Below are 18,802 nucleotides of genomic sequence, written 5' to 3' on the forward strand. Positions count from 1 at the left end.
GACGTAAGGATAGCTCCAGTTCCAGGTTGCTTCAAGTATTTATCTTTTACTGTACAAAATTAGATCTTTGCCTTTCAGCAAGAGGGTCTTGTTGAGAGACATGCAATTTGTTTCCTTTCAGGAGCCTGACTGCAGAATTCTCCATCTGCCAGGTCAGCAATTTTAGATGCTGTTGAAGTTCTGACAGCCCCGAATCTTGTCCTGCCCACTCAAGCTTAAAAGCCACTGTGTCCTTCTTATCCATAATCGAAGTTTCTACTTAAAGACGAGAGGTTGGGAAGCACAGCAGCTTTGAAGCTGTGATGCCAGAGTTCTGAATCTTCCTCCTCAGTGACAAACCCTGTGTTAAAACTATTAGTCCATTTCGGAATAATTTATATGTGTATTTATAAATAATTTATAAATGTGACAAACTGCAAATAAAATCTCAGCTTAGAGGAAGGGCTGGTTAAAGCTTAACAGACAGATTCTGAACTCAATCTAGAAGAACAGTGCAGCCAAGACATGTGTGCAAAAGAACAGGGAGGATGGTTTTCAATCGTATTGTAGCTGTTAGGCTCTGCTCAAAGTCTTTCCTGCCTTTATTCGGACATTTTCGGTGGGCCCTTTATGGCTTCTGGGATAAAGTTCAAGTTCCTGAGCATGAGGAACTGTAAAAAGAGCCTTCTAACAACATCTAAGGGAGTTGAAGAGGCAGCCAAATGTTCGAATTTCTGCCTGTACCTGGGGCAGCCTGCTGTTTATCCTGTATTTCCTTTTGGCCGCTGTCCACAGACATTGTCAGTCATAATACACTTGTTCAGAAACCGAGACACCTGGCTCTGGACGTAGCCCAGGGCAACAGCAGCATTCTGGGCTTGAAGAATGGCAGCTGTCTGAAAAGGAGCCAGAGCTCTCCCGAGAGCCCCCTAATGCCCACAGAAGCTTCCAGTCACACCCAAACTGATCATGTGACACTGGGCTTGTCAAAAGACCCTCCCCTCTAACCTGAGTATAGTCAGGTCCCTGCTCTGTCTGACCCTCCCAGCAGTCCCATGTGGTTAGCATTAATTCTCAGAAAGCAACTGCAAGTCTCAGAAAGGGACTGCCAACCCTGACTGCCAAACTCTATGAGGAAGTTTGAGGACTCCCCATATTCTGTTAGGGTGCAGGACTGAATGCTTAGATTCTGTTCTCCAGCCAGGCCTTGCCTGAGGTTCCAGGAAGCTAAGTCAAAATGGGGAACTCCTCACTTCCATCCTCTCTCCGTCAGCTCACTTAGTGGGATTGCATCCTTAACTTCCACGACCACATGACTTCAGAAATCTTGGTTCTCAGCTCCCTACCCTAGGCCACCTCTTGCTGGGTTCTCAGTGCTGGCTTTCTGTCTCTTCCTGACAACAGCTTTGCTTTGGAGTTCGTATTCCATGTAGGGTAGAAACACAGATGTGATTGATGCCTTTTGCCTTTCCACATTCTCTAAAACAGTCGTGTCTAGCCATGGGTGTGTGGGACCCTGGTGCTTCTGTAGAGACCAGGAAGTCAATGTCCTCCCACACAGTGGACATTTGGAAGTAAATATGGTTCTCCTGTATATCAGGGCTTCTCAACTGAAGCCATGTCTAGAGACAGTCTGGGTCACTGACCTTGAGAAAGGAAGCACTTAATGCTGCCCTCTTCAGAGTCCAACACCCAAGCAAAATGGATGTGGTACTGGAGCAGAGACGAGGGAGGACTCATACACTTAAATAGCTGCAGTTAGACAAGATGGTCAGAGATCCTCCATTTGGAAACCCTCCTGTGGACTCAGGGCCACGCCCTTCCATTATGCAAAGACAGCTGCCCCAGTGAGCCGGGCAGGCTTAAAGGTGACGTGGTCAGGAGTAGCTATTTGATCTCCAGTTTTTCCAGAATTTCCACTCCCATGCCAAGCATGCCTCTCCAGATACTGTTCCTTGTCTAGGAGCTCAGGAGGCTCACCTAGAGCCATCATCTTTCAATGGTGAGGTGATTCCCCTCTGCGCCAAGTCTTCACGGACATCCAGGAGGAGCCAGGACATTCGCAGGAGCCAGAAAGGTACAAGTCAATCGAGTTTTCTGGAGTCTGGTAGTTTTGACTCATCTGGACTATAATGTCAGGGCTGGAGTGCAAGAGGAACCCTTATGGATTTGACTGTGGTCCTGCGTTCACAGTAATCTGCTGAAGTGGGCTCAGTTTGCTTTCCTCTGGAGGTAGGTTTTAAGGATGCTATTTTAGATGTGAGGACCTTATGCTGAAGGTTACTCACTTACCTTATTTTTCTGTAAACCTTTGACTCCATCTTCAGGACCCTCCAATCTCCTTGGTTGCTATGGGTACCCTGTAAAGTCAGATTATAAATGAGTTCCTACATCCCCTGTGCTCCCCCTCTGAGAATGGCACTTAGCAGTCTCCTGTGTAGCCTGGTTGACTTCTAGATAGCTCGGGTAAGAAAGATTTACTCTGTAGCCTAGTTTTTAAGGAGAGTCTACATATTTCTAGATTGTCAAGCTCATAGGCAGGCAAACTAAATAGGACTTGGACAAATGTGTATTACTTTTTCTTTCTGTTTTGAAATTGCTGTGTATTTATCCCACTTACAAGTCTTTAATTTACTTCTTGTCCTGGGTAGTCTGTTATCCGATGAACACAACCCTGGGCAGCAAAGCTTGTCTTCCTATGCTACCGTCCACTGTGGTTGAAATACCTTGAATGGTCTATTCTTTGAGCAGAGATACTTTTTCCTTTGCCATCAAGTTGACCCAATGGGCTTCATTTTAGATTCTGTGCTTATATGGCAGAGGAATACATAAGAGAGTTTAGTAACTGTTTTTTTTTTTTTTTCAATACTTTTAGAAAAACACTGGTTGGTATTTGTGGTACATTGTATCCATGAATAACAGAGTTGGCTGTTCTTGGAGGTGTTTGTTAGATGTTTGGGTCTTACAGGGAAAGGGAAGTATTTCTATCATAGTTCTGACCTGCCTTCAGGGGTCACCAGTTCTGAAGTATGGCTTGGGAGAGTACATTCCGGTTCCCAGACACTATGAGGGGGGTGAAATTGGAGTGAAATGGTTTATAAATTATATCCTCTATCACCCCATGTAACTTGATGAACTTGGTAAAACTCCCCCAGAAGGATTCTGCTTCCCAGGACTGGCAATGCTGTGACCCGACGGCCAGGTCAGATCCCTGACAACTCTTCCATTTCTGCCCTTCTGCCCCTCTCCCTGCCCCAACCTTACCTAGTACTGCCCCCAACCAGGAGCAGAGCTTCTCACCCTCCCACCTTCCCCTGACCACTGGGTTCTATTAATAACTTCACCCAACCCCACTTAAGTAGACCCTTTCTGGGGCCTGGTAGCTCCTGTGTCTGTGGTTTTCCTCCCGTCCATCTGTGGACAGTCTCTCTCTCCCTCTCTCTCTCTCTCTGAGACACTTCCCTACATCCCCAACTCTCACTTTTCCTACCTCCGATTTCAAACAGACTCAAGTCTCTTTCATCCTTAAAAAACTAGGGGTGGGGGCTGGGAAATGGCGCAGCAGTTAAGAGCATTGGCTGCTCTCGAAGAAAACATGGGTTTGATCCCCAGCACCTACATGGTGGCTCATAGCCATCCATAACTCCAGGGTCAGGAAACATGACAAATATGTTGCTGGTTTCTGCAAGCAACAGGTTACACATGTAGTGCACAGACATCCACATAGACAATATACCTACATAATATAGTTTTTAGAAAACACCCCTCTAGCCCTGCCTCTCTCCCAGGCTTAGTTCCAGGCTCTTAACAGCAGACTGTGGTAATCATTGTTTTTCTATTTGCAGATTAAAGGCTTTCTCAACTTTGTTCTCTTTGCTTTCAGGAGACACCTCTGTTTTCGGTTTAACTACCCCTTCTCTGCCTTGGCTTGTTCCTTAGCCATTAAATGTGGGAGTTCCAAATTACTTGTTCTCATTTCATCGGCAGCCAGTCACTGACGTCACCTTTGACTGGCCAGTGCTCTGTGCTAACTTATGAAAGTCTCTGTTCCCACTTCCTATGAGAGAGAGAGAGAGAGAGAGAGAGAGAGAGAGAGAGAGAGAGAGAGAGAGAGAAGGAGGGAGGGAGGGAGGGAGAAAAACAGGGAGAGAGAAACAACAAAACAAAAATACTTAAAGATCAAGGAACTGGAAGGACATAGTGACTCACATCTGTAACCCCAGCTCTGGGGTGCCTAAGGCAGGATGATTTCCACAAGTTCAAAGCCAGCATAGGACACATGGTTCCAGGCCAGTTCCTTAGGCTACAGAGTGATATCGTGTCTGAAGAAAAAGGGAAAATCAAAGAGTTCACGATAACCTATGAAAAACCTCGCTTTTATAAAGCAAACATCCACCTGTCCATCTGTCCTTCTGTCCACCCACCTATCATCGATGAAGTTCTGTTGGGCCTCACACTCAAGTTTCTGCAGCAGATGAATGCAAGAAGGAATGAAAGTGAGGAGGACGTGACTTTCCCCAGAGTCCTGAGAAGATTGTCGTTATAGATACCAGAGAAAGCAGAGCCAGAGGCAGAGACTTCTGGGAAAGTGCAGTGTGAACAGGACCTTGAGGTAGACCATGTGAGGAGAGGGGAAGGGAGAGGCTGGAGACCGGGAAGGTAAACAACAGACATAAAGTCTGGGTAACTAACATGGCTGGATCATTTAGGGACGGGTAGCTGGGGGGGAGACAGCCTAGTCCCTGGGCTGGGGACGTTTAGGGTAGGCAGCAGGGTATGCCAACTATATCCTGTAACAGATAGGAACTGAGGGGTGCCGGGAGAACCTGGCATCCCGATCCACTTTGATATGTTAAGTAGGTATTTTAGCCACTTATCCCAGTTACCCCTACGTGTTCCAAACGAAACATGAACAAAATGAAAAGATGAAGCCATTACCGAGGAACCCACTGCAGCCAGGCTGGGGGGAGGGGCTAAATTAACACTGAGGCACAGGTGGCATGAGCTGGCGTGAAGCCCAGCCCAGGAATTGGTTGACGCGCTATCGATCAGCTTGCTTTTGTTCTCTAGCTCTTCAGTTCTAGAATTATCTAGAACTGGAGATGGCCAGGAGCGTGGCTTATAGGCTAAGTGTACTTTAGCCCGAGCAGGGTGGCTTGGGGTACCACTCTTTTCAGATGACACATGGAAGGAGCCCATTCTCCCATTCAAATGGTACTACTGGTGGGGTGACAGTTTGTGAAGAGTGGAGAATCAAACTCAGCCTGGCACCATCTTTGCAGGCGCTGGGTCATACCTAGCCTTCCAGACGGTGACCTTGTGGTTTATGTTTCTTGCACATTTAAGCACAGTAGAACTTGTGACCTGTGACCTTTACGATAAGAATGAATTCTATTGGCTGATAAACAGGGCTCAGGTCTGGAGTCTAGAGGAAGGATCTGTGATAAGCATAGGGATAGATTTATTGGAGGAGGATGCAAAGTACATGGGGCCTCTGTCATAGGGATGGGTTTTATTCACTGCAGGATCTGGGCCTGATGATACTCAGGATGCTGGGGGGGGGGGGGGATTCAGGCTGAGAATCAACAAGTTGATTGGCCACTTTTCCAGGCGACTAGGTGCCAATTCATTTCCTTCTGATGAAGAATTTAAGCATTTATGATTGACAGTCCTGTTTTCTCCAAGTGCCTTTTTTAAGCTGTGGTTCCTACTGGCTTACTGATCCAAGTTAAGCTCAGGGAGACAGCCAAGGGCTTACTGAGTCTGATAAGTGCCTGCTCCCAAGTGAGGACCTGTGGGTGTCTGGCAGGGAGCACTTCTGTGTTGGTGGCACCTCTGTGTCATACAGCATGCTGGGCTTATGCTGTGATAAGATGTTCAGGACTTACAGTGGGAATCTGAATTTAAAACCTGGCTCCCTTCTTCCAACATGTCTATGGACTAGTCAAACCCCTTGTATATAATAGTAACTTTTATTTTCCTGTAGTAATTGTCCTCTCCGAAGCTTACTGCCCTAGTCTGCAAACCTAGACCTAGTCCTGAAAGCTTCTAGCCACCGTACAATCTAATCTAGGCATAGAATGTTTTCAGCCTCTGAGACTGAAAACTGACTCAGCTGTTCCAGCTCAAACCCCTTTCCAAACTGACTGACTCAGTCTGGCTTCTCTTGCAGCTTTTGACTTTTTGCTCTGCTTGGCCTCAAACTAACTCCAGCAATCTGTTCTAATCTTCTGGCTCCTTCTCTGGCTCATCCACCTTCACCTGCGTCTAGCTTGTTCTCTCTTCAACCGGTCTCTATAAAACTCTCCCAGCAAAACTGCCTCCTCCTTCTCTCTGCACTGCCCCTTAAGTAGCTTCCCTTTCCTCTCTCTTCTTGAGAGAGTTGGGTGGATCCTATTCTGTTAAGTTGCTCAATTAGACATCACTTTCAAACATGGCACACACTTCTCCAAACTAACTTTACCTTCATTGCTTTGGATTAAAGGGGACTTCTAAGGGAATGTCTGTATTCCAGCCAGAGGAATTAAAGGTGTGTGCTAAGGGCTGAGCCACACCATAACTAGAAACAGGGCTTTTCAATAAATAACACAGTCTTAGGGGTCACAGTGTGATCAAATATCCCGCAATACCTGTAAGCCTCAGCTCAAATGTCAAGTGTTTTGCAAACGGAAGGTTCCACACAGAGCCTGGGCGATGGTCTAAACTAGTTATCATAACATATAACCCCAGCTATGGCTTTTAGGGATGTGTCTAAGGATCCAAACAAAGTAAGAACACACTCGTGGGCCTGTTGTGTATGTCAGCCATTAGGGTGTTTGCTTTATTACCCATTGTCGACCGGGCTGGTGATTCATGTCTGCAAAAAAACAAACATCAGGGTCGTGGTGGTGAGAAATTATTTCATGTTGGTTACCTGATTAATGGGAGCTGAGAGCCACTGTGCAGTGCCTCTGCCTCTTTCTGTGGTCACCCTGCAGCCACAGAGGAAGACAAAGCTAGGGAGCCTAGCAACAGATGCCAGGGAGACAGAGTAAACCGGGCTTAGGTGGGGCCCAGTCTGGCTCTATCAGTGGCTGGTTAGCTTCGATCTTTGTGGTCCTCCAACAATGCAGGACATTGTACTTACTGTTTGCTCCATTCTCAGGAGTTCCTTATTAGGCTTCTGGGCATGTTCTGTGCACCTGAGAACTGATGTTGAGACTCCAGCCATTCATTTTTCTCTGAGACCACAGAGGACACACCCATGCCATACACAAAGACACATACCAATCCCCCACATACACTACACACACATACCACATACACAACACACACACACACACACACACAGAGAGAGACATCACATACATACCCACACAATATACTTATATGTACATCACTACATACATACACACCACGTACACACATACCACATATACATACCATACAGACATACATTACACACAGCAGACACACATGCTTACCACACCATACACACATACTCACACAGACATACACAGCGCGCGCACGCGTACACACACACACACACATTCGTACCCATACACCACAAGCATGGTAGGGACAGATCTTTCCGAAAGCCTACTATGTGCTCACAGAAAGAGATGTAGGGCTTAAATAGTGTCAACAAAACAAATCCATGAGCTCGAAGGTTAGCCAGTGCCTGGTCATATGGAAGGGGCTGCAAATGCCCCTTATTAGAGCCAGCTTATTAGAAATGGCTGTGTATTAGTCATACTAACCAAAAGGAGACAACCGAGCTGTATCATAGACCTCACGGCTTTTTATGTCAGGACCCAGGACCCTACAGAGCGCAGGGGCACACTCTTACAATCCCAGCAGTCTAGATAGAAACAGGAGAACCCAGAGTTTGAGGTCAGCATTGGCTACATGAGACCACCTAATAAACAGAGGAAGGAGAAAGACCTTCGATGCCATCAAGATGTCAGTCCAGTTTCAGAGGTGTCCTGGGCCTGGGTCTGATGTATTCATGTGTTTAGGTGGCTTGAATTTCTCCAAGCAAAGGTTTTTCTATTGCTCTGCCAAGATACCTTTAGAGTTCTGTTGGGGCAAGCATTTTGCGTAGACGTATACACCCCATTCTACTGGGAGTCAATTTTCATACCTTCTCACATTCTAGAAGTTCATAGATTCCCGTCACTTATCAGCCTCACTATGCCTGACAAACCATTAGAAAGGGTAGAGGCTGGGTGGTGGGTGGGGCATCAAAGAGAGGCATCAGAGAGGGATTGACATCAAAATTAGTGGAAGGTAGTTTTGGGCCTCTGCCCAGAACATAGGTTGATTTATACTTTTAATTTTGCTTTGAGACAGGGTCAAACTCTGTAGTCCTGGCTGTCTTGGAACTTGCTATTGTAGACCAGGCTGGCCTAGAACTCAGAGATTTGCCTGCCTCTGCCTCCCTAGTACTGGGTGGAATATTTTTTTTTAAGACAGTGTTTCAGGTAACCAGGGTTGGCTTCAAACTTAGTATAAAAACCAAGGATGGCTTTCAACTTTCAATCCTCCTGCCTCCACCACCCAAGTAGATTACATGCAAATGTAACCACCATAGGCCCTAGCATTTAGATTTAAACAGCACTGCCAAGGGTAGATCTGAAACATCTGGATTTCCATACTGCTGGAGCTGGGAACTGCCCACATCAGCCATGAAACAGGACAGGCAGGGTTTATCTGAGTCAAAATGTGGCACCTGAGAGAACAAGGGTGTTGGGGTGCCAGCTGTCACAGCATGCTGTCATTCTGCGGAATCACAAGTCTTTTGTGTGCTGTTGCTATTCTGTGGCTGGTGGGGTACCCCAACTCTTGAGCCTAGGAATCTCACTGTCCTGTTCTCTCCCACAGCTTTTATGGGGGCCGTCGGGAAGGAATTTTCCTTTTCGCCGTCTCAGGCCAGTTCCAGTTCTTCACTGTTTCAACTTAGGGCCCAGCTTCCTTCTTTCTGGCAAGAGGAGGCAGCAATGAATGGGTAGGGGTTTCCTGCTGGAAGATTCAAAAGGCAGCAAGGACAGTATACTGTGATTTGTTTTTTGTTTTGTTTTTGCTGAATTCCTAGACACAGAGAGCTTGTTTATGAACTTGCTAGAAGCCAAAGGATACCTTGGGTCTGGGGAAATGCTCTCTATATTAGGAACATTGTCTGGGGACATGCAGAGCAAACCAACCCCACCCCTAGGTAGCAGTGGTGTGAGAGTCCCAGGGTTCCACATGGCCAGAGGCTTAGACCCTCCCTATCTAGGTCAGAATACAGTAACCGGACTCTCAGGCTGTTATTAACTGGACTCCACTCTCACCTATAAAGTTAGTCCTAGTAAAATTACTTGTACCCCACAGAAATTCCACAGACCGTTGCAGTGCCGTTACAGTGACATCCAAAACTATACTCTCTAATTGATTGAGCGCTGTCTGTAAAACGTTAAGGTGAAAGCAGCCACTGGAAGTTTTCCTCATCTTCAAACACTTCATCAAAGCTTGGCACCCATTCTCTTTCAGCCTGCATAGTACCCCCGAAGCCACGCCCCCTACGTCCTTTTGGGCCTGGTCCTCTTGCCCCTCAGAACTCATCTTTCTCTGTGTCTACCCTCTGGCCAACCCAGTCCTTGGAAGCACTGCCCAGAGACCTAATGCTAGGATGCTGGTCAGCATGTGCATAGGCCAACGCACACTTATTGTTACCAAAAAACCGTCTCATCCGGGCTCAGGTATGACTGGCTTCTCTGTAATCTTTCTGGAGTCGCTAGAACAGAGAAACGGGTCAGGGCACAGCCTGAAGAAGGCTCTTCTAGGGCGGACAAAACAGGTCACCCAGGTCTGTTGCACAGGCCATGTGGAGAAATGTGGCTCAGATTGGCTAAGGGTGAAATCCGTGCTCCCTCCTTTGGGTGGCTTCTGTCCATAGCGCACAACACTCGAACCTTCTGGTTGCTCGCTTGCTTGGCTTTAATTTTAAATCAGGGGTGCTCTGCTCAGTGGACATGGAAGGCACGTGCTGAGAGTCGGGTCACTATCCAGCGTGGAGACCGCGGCTGTTACCTCGGCTTGATGCTAGCTCCTGTCCAGCGTGGTCATGGGCGGTAGTCCCCAAAGCCTCGCTGACTTGGAAGACCATAGTGGCTGGCGCAGCTGCGCTCTGGCGGAGGCTCACGCGATGTGGTTCCAGCTCAAGCCACGCGTGTTCTAACCAAAGGCGCGCCTCCCGAGGCCTGGCCTGGTCTCCCGCGCTGACTCAGCCGAGGGACGGCTAGGGCGTGGCCACGGGTGGGGTCCCCAGGGTCTTTCCCTCCGCCTTTCCGGTGTCTGCCGCAGGGACTCAGTGGTGATTGATGGCACAGCAGTCCGCTGGCCAGGAGCAGCCTGGATGGGAGGGAGGCGGGTCCAGAGGTTCTGAGGCGGTGCAAGGGGAGGAGCGTGGGTGGGGCCACGGAGGAGGAGCTGGGGTCCTGGGTAGGCGGGCTCGGGTGGACCTCATGGAAGGAGTGCTTGGGCTGAAAGTGCCATCGTGGGTGAAGCAGGAGACTACAGGGGCAGGATGTCACTGCGAGGAAGAAAAGTTGGAGGCACTCGGGGACCCCAGCTAGGTGGAACCAGAGAGGAAGGTGTACACCCCTCCTTGAAAGAGCGCGGGAAAGGGACTGGGAAGGAAGGAGAGGCGGGCATAGGTGGGTGGGGCGTGGGGGCGAGGCTGGGCGGGGCTGGGGCGGAGTATGCCCCAGGCTCCTCTCTTACCACCCCCGCCCCCCGGCCCGGAGCCACCTGCGCCCCGCCCTGCCGGCCGCACCCCAGCAAGGGAACCTCGGATCTGGGCGTCCGAGCTTCGTGTGCGCCCAGGGGATCGTTGCAAGTTCTGCTTCTGCCTAGACGGCTTTCCTGGATCCCAGAATGTGGCCTCACTGAGAGCCCTCTGCTTGTAGACGAGGGAGTGGGTCTTCGGCGCGAACTCTTGGGTGGGAAGTTGGTCTGTACGTCGGCAACATGACCAGCCCGGAGGGCGCGCAGAACAAGGAAATTGACTGTCTGAGTCCAGAAGCGCAAAAACTGGTAAGAGGGAGACACGGTTTAGACCTGTGCCTGCCAGCAACCGCCGCCTGGGTTCTCTGAAACGTCTCTAAGGTCAAGGGCAGCGGCCCCTTCCGCTGCAGTGGTGCTGCTGGAGCAGAGGCGAGTGGGCTTGGGGCACTCAAAAATCCTGATACTGGGCAGCTCCTGCCTACCATCAGGTGGTTGGCCGAGTGTAAGGTGTCCTTAGGTGGCGTTCTGAAAAGTACATTTTAAGCCCCAATGTTCCTCTCAAGGACGAAAAAGGAGAGTGGTCTGTCCCTCCGCCCCTGGTGATGGTCTCTAGGCAGACTATGTCCAGCTGGCTGGCTCTGGCCAGGACCCAACTAAGGTCTGAGATCTGAGGGTGGTGTAGAGTTTCACACGGAACTGCTGGTTTGGTGTTTTACGGAGCACAGCACCTGGGAACTGGGTATCCAGTGGTACCACCTTGCTTTGAGTGGCTTGGAGGGTTTACAGGCTCTTGGTCTTGGGGACACTTCCCTCAAGGATCCAGGGCCCCATATCCACTTTGGCCGGTGCCAGGAGCCTCTTGTGTTGGGGCAAGGTGCTACATGTGTTTCACCTACCGAACTTGTGTAGAGACAGTGGATGAGGATTCTGATTTGAAACTGGGCATCAGGGAGTTGGGGGACTTTTGGTTGTTACACCCTGTGTAGTTTCTGGTTGTGGTTTGGGGGCTGGGAGTTCAGACAGGATCCATAATCAAAACTAGCCTTGATCACTGGACCGGAATGTCTCAACCTTTCCAATGTTGGGCTTCTAAGCCTGTGTCCTGCTACCTCGTCTGTTGCTGTGGTTGCATATGAGTGGGGGTATTTAAAAGTAAAGTGTACTCTTTGAAACTGTATTTTATGGAGTTAGTACCAGAGAGAGTGAGAGAGACCCAACAATGTTCCCATTTTGTCAGGTTGTTGTGAGACTGATAAAAATGTGATCCTCGGTCGCTTATTCTCCAGGTAGGAGTTAGTCCTGTAGTTGGCCTTTAAGGGGGAGTAGTCACGGTGGGGCTGCTTGGACTGGGGGAACTTCCTCCAAGTGCTCCGATGGTTAAGTAAACTTTTATTCTGGTGGCGGACTTGCAAAAAGTCCAATCCTTGCTGAGAATTGGGCTTTTTCTTTTTCTGTCTGTTTTAATGTGTTTATTCTATGTCCTCTCCTAAACCTTGGCAGTAAATCAGGCTTTAGGAGTCAGTCTGTAACCTGGGGGCCTGGGCAGGGAACCTGCAGGGCCACTTCGGAAGCCTCTTAAGGGAGGATCCGGGAGGAGAGAGAGCTGAGACACTGGCGCTCAGAACAGGGGCCCAGGCACACCATAGAAGGCAAGCAGGAGGAGGAAGTCAGCCTTGGGCTGGGTCTAGTGTACAGGAACCAAGTGCCTGCATCTTTGGGCAAGGGGAGAATAAACACCAGACACTGAGAACAGGATGTAAAGAAGGCTAGGAAGGACCCAAGAGGTGGGAATCCGATTCCAACTCTGAGATACCAGCCGCAGGTTTTCCTACTTGACATTTTGGAGCCTGCCTGGGACCCAGGCAAGATAGCCCAGCAGTAAGAGGCTGGAAGCAGTGTTCAGCCTAGTGCCCATCGAGCTAATCAATTCCAATCACCCCTGTGTCCACTTCCAGAATCCAGGAAGCACAGAGCACTAAAGAGTGTGTGAACGTTTACATGTAAGGCTATGGACAAATTCATCTAGCAACGAGCCCTGCCCTGTCCCAAATGAGGTTATTTTTAGTCTTTCCTTCTCTCTCTTAGTGTAATATAACCTCCATACATTGCTCTGTAGCCCTCTCTGTGCATCCGATGGAGGCCCAATACTTAACAAAAATATGGTCTAAAATCTAACAACGCAGGATTCTTGAACACATTTAGTCCCAGAAGATTCTAGAAGGAAAATTATGAATCTTTAGGAGGTTTACAAAACAGTAGGGAAAGTTTGTTAAATGAACACAGAAAAGAAACACAGTGTGGCCCCTGTTTATGAGGCTACCGTCTTGTTGGGCAGGAAGTATACAGGCTATGACAATGGCCAGTGTGTTAGAAGGGGGGCCACCTAGCAGCCGTGGACCCTAGGTTGAGCATGTCGCTGGACGCAGCAGTGATGGTTACAGAATGGCTTTTGTGTTCTGCAGTGAGTGTTCCTGGCTCGTAGGAGCAGGATCTCCAGTGGACGAGGGCTGGGTTGAATAGTGTAGAGGACTACATGGGTAAGAGGAAACAGACAGAGGGTGATCTCCTCAGTCTAGAGCTAAGATAACACCTGCAACCCTGGCCCTCCAAGAAACTCTGGTTCTAGGCCAGCCTGGGCTATCCAGCAAGAGCCTGTTTCAAAACAAACATATAGGAAATTCTAGGGACTGAGAATATAATTCAGTGGTAGAGTGCTTACCCAACACTGTGTTCAAGGCTGCAGCACCACAAAGGAAAAAGGAGGGGAGACAGCAAAGTTAAGGGGGTACTAAGCAGGTCCGTTGGTGAGAAGTCTGAGAGGCTCCGCACCCACAGTGGAAACTGGCATTCAGTTGATTTATTTCTTTGTTTGATCTTAAATGGATGGGCATTTTGGCTGCATGGATGTCTGTGCCCTACTTGCCTTCTTGATCCTGGTGAAGACCAGATCCTTTGAAGTTATAGGCTGTTGTAGCACACCACGTAGATGCTGGGAATAGACTCCCAGCCCTTGGGAAAGGGAGCAGTTCTCTAAGCCATGTCTCTAGCCCCAAAGTGGCATGCTTCAACTTCTGTAACTTCCTTGAGTCATTCGAGTTGTGTCATCTCTGGTCACTTTCTACACACTGATGAGCACTTAGCCAGAAAGGGGCCAGGCAGTCCACAGCAGGGCAAGGATGCAGATAGAGGGGTGGAAGTTAGCCCCGTTGGTGTTGTGCACACGCGGCTGAATGCGGGAAGCTGTGAATGTGGCCCTGTGCCGAGCAGAACTTGAAGTTATTATACCTCAGTCACAGGGCTCTAAGACATGAACTCTGTAGGTGACACTGTGCCCCTCTCACAGGATCCTGTACTCCGCAAAAATCCTCAGATCCTGGAACCTGGAGTATGGGCTGACATTTTAAATGTGTTGTTTCTCCACATAGTTAAGATAAAAATAGTAAGTTCTTTCCTTTTGCGTTGTAGGTCTGAGGCCGTTCACCTCATTTTTCTAGCCTGACTTATTACTGTGTGTTTGTCCCAAGCATGTTTGTGCTCCCACTCCCTTCCCCCTCGCTCCCTCCCTCCCCCCAACTCTGTGTGTCTGTCTCTGTCTCTTTATCTGTTTCTCTCACACACTCGCTCTATGTTTGTGTCTCTGTCTTTTTGAGTGTCTCTCTGTTTTTCTGTGTCTGTTTCTCTGTCTCTTTGTGTGTGTCTCTGCTTTTCTGTCTGTCTGTCTGTCTGTCTGTTTCTCTTTGTGTCTGTCTCTGTCTCTTGTTCATATGTCAAACAAGTGCTCTACCCAGATGGCTCCAGACCCCAGATCCTTAGCTCTGTTGATTTCGAGCTGTCTTGTTGGCCTCAGTGGCTGAAGATCAGAATTTGGTGACGGCATCTCTGTTTCTTCCTTTATGGAGCTGGTATTCCTCATCTTGTCATTTTGGGTTCTAAGGCACCTCTCAGCCACCACTGTAGGCAGATGGAGGTTGACTTTAAGACACTTGTACCTGAGGCTGAATTCAGGGGCTTCCTGGCTTGGGAAGCATAGACATCTGAAAGCCCTGAAATCAGCCACCTGCTCCCTTAGTACTGGCCAGGGCACAGGTCAGCTTCCCGTCATTGCTGGGAGCTGGGCTTATCCCAGTCCAGAGGTCACAGCTACCAGGCTATTCCAGTATCAGCTCCTGAGCCCAAACCTCTCAGCACAGGAGACCACAAAATCCACCAGTAAAGGCCTTGAACTAGAGCGGAAACGAGTGTCTTTACGTGCAGTCTCCTTCTTTGGTGACAACAGAGACTGAATTTCCCTTTTTTCTCTAGGTTAGTTTCTGTTCAGTCTAACAGCCGTCACATAGCGGAAACCTCCTTTGTAAATGGCATAAAATTCAAGGTTCAGCCACCACCTACCCCAGTTGAGAGCAGGAAACTGAGTTATTTCTGGTGGCCATTTCTCAGCACAGCTGATTGCTGTTGGACCCGCTTAGAATGAGATACTTACTCTTAGGCCTTGGTACCCCGTTTGCTCCTCAAAAGGTAATGCTCAGAGAGGAACAGCTTATCCCAGAAAACTCAGGCTCAGTGAGTCAGCACTGGAGCCTTTTGTGACCCGTTACTCAGATGCCAGAATTCCCAAAATTCCACTCAATTTAAAGGATTAACGTTAGAGCCCAGAGCCCTTTTCATGAAGCTTCGGGAAAGGGAAGGCTTTATTACCTGAATGTTTTTACCAGAGGCTAGCAGTTCCGGTTTGTGGTTTGTTTTAAAGAAGTTAGCTTACGTTTATAGAGTGGATTTACTGGATTTATCGAAATGGTAACTATGTAGTTAAATGGATTTACCTCTATCTCTCAGATTAAACCCAACTTTAGTGTGACTACACCCAAGAAGTAATTCAGAACTTTCAGGTGATTGCTGACCACTGCTATAGCCCCTTGCCTCAGGGGCAAATTCCAGAACAGCTAATGAAGGCAGAGACATGAAAACAATTTATGCTGAACAATTTAAGCTCGCCTTGCTGGTGTGTATTCCCGGTGGGACAGATTAGTTTATTTCCCTTGAATCTAAAGCTTGGCCACTTTATAAGAAGGAAGTAACTCAGCAGGGCAGAGCTGGTGCGTGACTGATCCCAGCACTCAGGAGGCAGAAGCAGGTCAATCTCTGTGAGTTCAAGGTCAGCCCGGTCTAGAGAGTTGAGTTCCAGGACAACCAAGGCTAAAACCATAAAATAAATAATTCACTTAAGTCATGGGAGGAGAGTTTACTTTTAATGTAGCTTTACTTGTCTAACGGAGATTTTTTTTTTTCCAAGTAACACTTTTTTTAGTTGTTTTTTGAGAGTATTTCAAAAACATTTTTACTTGTTAATTATGTGTATATATGTGTATGGGTATATGTATTGTGTGTGTGAGTTCAGGATGTCAGAAGAAGTCAGATCTCCTGGAGCTGTAGTTACAGGTGGCTGTGAGGGTCTCCTTACCCTGCCATCCTAGTGTGTGGACTGAAGCCAAACTCTAGTCCTCCATGACTTTTTGGCAGGGTAGTGGCAGATCATATACCTTTCATCCCAGCATTTAGGAGGCAGAAGCAGATAGAGCTCTGTGAGTCTGAGGCTAGCCTGGTCTGCAGATCGAGTTCCAGGACAGCCAGAGCTACACAGAAACCCTGTTTTGGAAAAAACAAACAGTGCAGTGTGTGTGTGTGTGTGTGTGTGTGTGTGTGTGTGTGTGTGTGTGTGTGTGTGTGTGTGTATGTGTATGTGTAAGAGAGAGAGAGAGGGAGGGAGGGAGGGGGAGAGAGAGAGAGAGAGAGAGAGAGAGAGAGAGAGAGAGAGAGAGAGAGAGAGAGAGAGAGAGAGACAGGAACACACAGGTGTATCCAGTGTATCCAACTTTAGAAATTACCGAGACTTTTCCTAGCGGAAGAACGCTGAGTGGGTGCGGGGTGTAGGTACAGTTCACCTTCCCATTGTGTAACCTCCAGGGCCAGTGTGTGTCTCTTGCACTGCTGAACTTGGTGTGAACTGCCTTCATGCCTCCCTCCTGTCACAGAAGACACTTCATAAGTAGTAAAGTAGCTAAATTTACCAGGCCCCCTGCTGAATCAGCCTGGTGAGGTGTCAGCCATCATTAAGGAGGAGGAGACAGTTAGTGATCTGCGGTTTACAGAAAAGGAGCGAAGAATGGGAACTCAGAAAGTCAGGAGGCATGCCGAGGCCCCCCTGACAGGTGGGGGAGCATTCAGACCCCTGATCAGCTGGCTTGAAACCACTGTATGCAGTGTGCTTCAGGCTAGCCTGGCAGGGAACGAACACACCAGTTGCCTCCGCTGTAGTTGCTGTCACCAGTCGCTCTCCCAGCAGCCGTGGGGTTCCATCACTCGGGTACCCCCCACTCCTTATGTTTGTTGTTTTTATTTTATTAACTTTTTTTTTTTTACTCATTCACTTTGCATCCTGATCGCTGCCCCACCTACGCACAACCCTTCCCCCATGCCCCTTCCCTTCTCCTCTGAATGGGTGACCCCCCACCCGTTTTTTGACGCCAGGTCTCATGTAGCTGACTGATCTTCCTGATCTTCCCACTTTTGGCTCCGAAATGCTGGGATTCGAGGCATGAGGCACCACACCCAGTTTATTACCCTTTTCTCTGTCTGGTAATTTTCACACAAGAGGATGTTGACTAGACTCTTATTTTTCTAACTAAGATGGGGAATGGTGGAAATGGAAGATTAGTAGGAGCCTCTGTTTTGCGATTTTTTTTTCATGTTGTACTGACATATGAGGTGTTACTTGTGCATCTGTTTTATGGGATTGACTGTCCTGGTAATGCTGAGGTACACTCCAAGCCTCTGTCAGCCAAGCACCTGTGACTTAAGCCTAGTAGATGCAAATGGCACCTCTTCTCCTCCAACTCAGATTGACAAACTAATTGAATTAGAATAGAATGGGGCTTCTTCCATTGCTGGTTCCCGGAAATGTGGCTTGCATGCTGGAAAGTGTTGTGAGAATTCCCTGCCTAAGGAGATGTAAACACCGTCTTCCCCTCCTCCCAGGGTCCCATTAATAAATCAAAGTACCATTTCACTGAAATTCAGCCTTGGGAATTAAAGAATTTATTTACATATAGAGATGAAGGAATATGGCTGACTGGAAAGCAGCTGACCTAGAAAGACCTTACTCAGCATGAATGATGGCTTCTCTAAAGTAGACGGGAGTCCCCTTAGAGTGACCTCTGGCCTATATATTCTCTATATGTTCTAGCACCTCCTGAGACCCCCCTGCCCCCAGCCATGAGCAGTTAGGGACAGAACTGCATTCCGATGGCTGGGAGGAGTGGTAGAGATCTCCAATGAATTCCCACCCCCTCCCCATTAAGGAATGTCAACGGTCAGCTAGATCCTGCGGGCAGGCACTGCTTACTTGCAGGAAGACAGCAGCTGTTTCGCTTGGTGGACAGTAGTCTGCTACAAGCTGTTCCCTGTCTGGGGTCTGCAGTTTTCGGGCTTATTCTTAGAAAGAACAGTGTCAACAGTTGGTGAAACCTTAGGAGTGGGTTTCAGGGAAAAGTCTAGAATGAGACAGAGGTAAGGTTTAGAGCCTAGAGGAGGGTCCTGGAGAGAACTCCTACATTAAGAGAAAGTGACCCTCTTCGGTCAACCGTGCAAGTCTTTAGTCATGGCTTTGCTGTTGACAGTGTGGTATGTATTATCTTCAACCCCCTGGATTCCAGATATGACCTAGGTTGTCATGTATGTTAGGTAAGCATCCCGGGCCTCAAGAAGCCCATTTCTCTTAGAAATGGTCTCCTGGTTCTTACTTCTGAAGTAGAGAATATGTTTGCAACTGAATTAGCGCAAGCTTTGTCCCAGAACTGTGGTAGAACTCACACTCCAGGCCAGGACTGCAGGCGCCCTCTCCACCTCTACCCGAGAACTCGGCTCCCATGAGAATACTCAGCCTGGGGCACCTCTGGGGCTGCCCTACTGGGTCCCTCAAACACAGAACAGTGCAATACCTCCTCGGAGCTAAAGTAACTGATTTTTCATTAAAGGACAATTTTAGAGCCTGTAATTCACCTTAGTTATTTTCCATAGTGTT

General features: G+C 48.3%; 1 protein-coding gene across 18 annotated transcripts in view; it reads left to right on the forward strand.

Moving 5' to 3' along the window:
• Positions 1 to 18,802, forward strand: part of LRRFIP1 (LRR binding FLII interacting protein 1) — a 123,753-nt gene that overhangs the window by 40,473 nt on the left and 64,478 nt on the right. For 2 of the 18 annotated variants that reach the window (XM_080933160.1, XM_080933162.1), the window contains exon 1: positions 10,858 to 11,034. The exons of 11 other annotated variants lie outside the window; for them this stretch is intronic. In XM_080933160.1, coding sequence (XP_080789286.1) covers positions 10,969 to 11,034 — 66 coding nt within the window. In that variant the 5' untranslated portion in view covers positions 10,858 to 10,968. Of the gene's footprint in view, positions 1 to 10,836; positions 11,035 to 18,802 lie in introns of those variants that run through there. 5 more of the 18 variants (XM_080933157.1, XM_080933163.1, XM_080933164.1 and 2 more) reach the window with 5 other exon arrangements.

The sequence above is a fragment of the Micromys minutus genome (assembly GCF_963924665.1).
Source record: "Micromys minutus genome assembly, chromosome: 19".
Classification (NCBI taxonomy): Eukaryota; Metazoa; Chordata; class Mammalia; order Rodentia; family Muridae; genus Micromys; species Micromys minutus.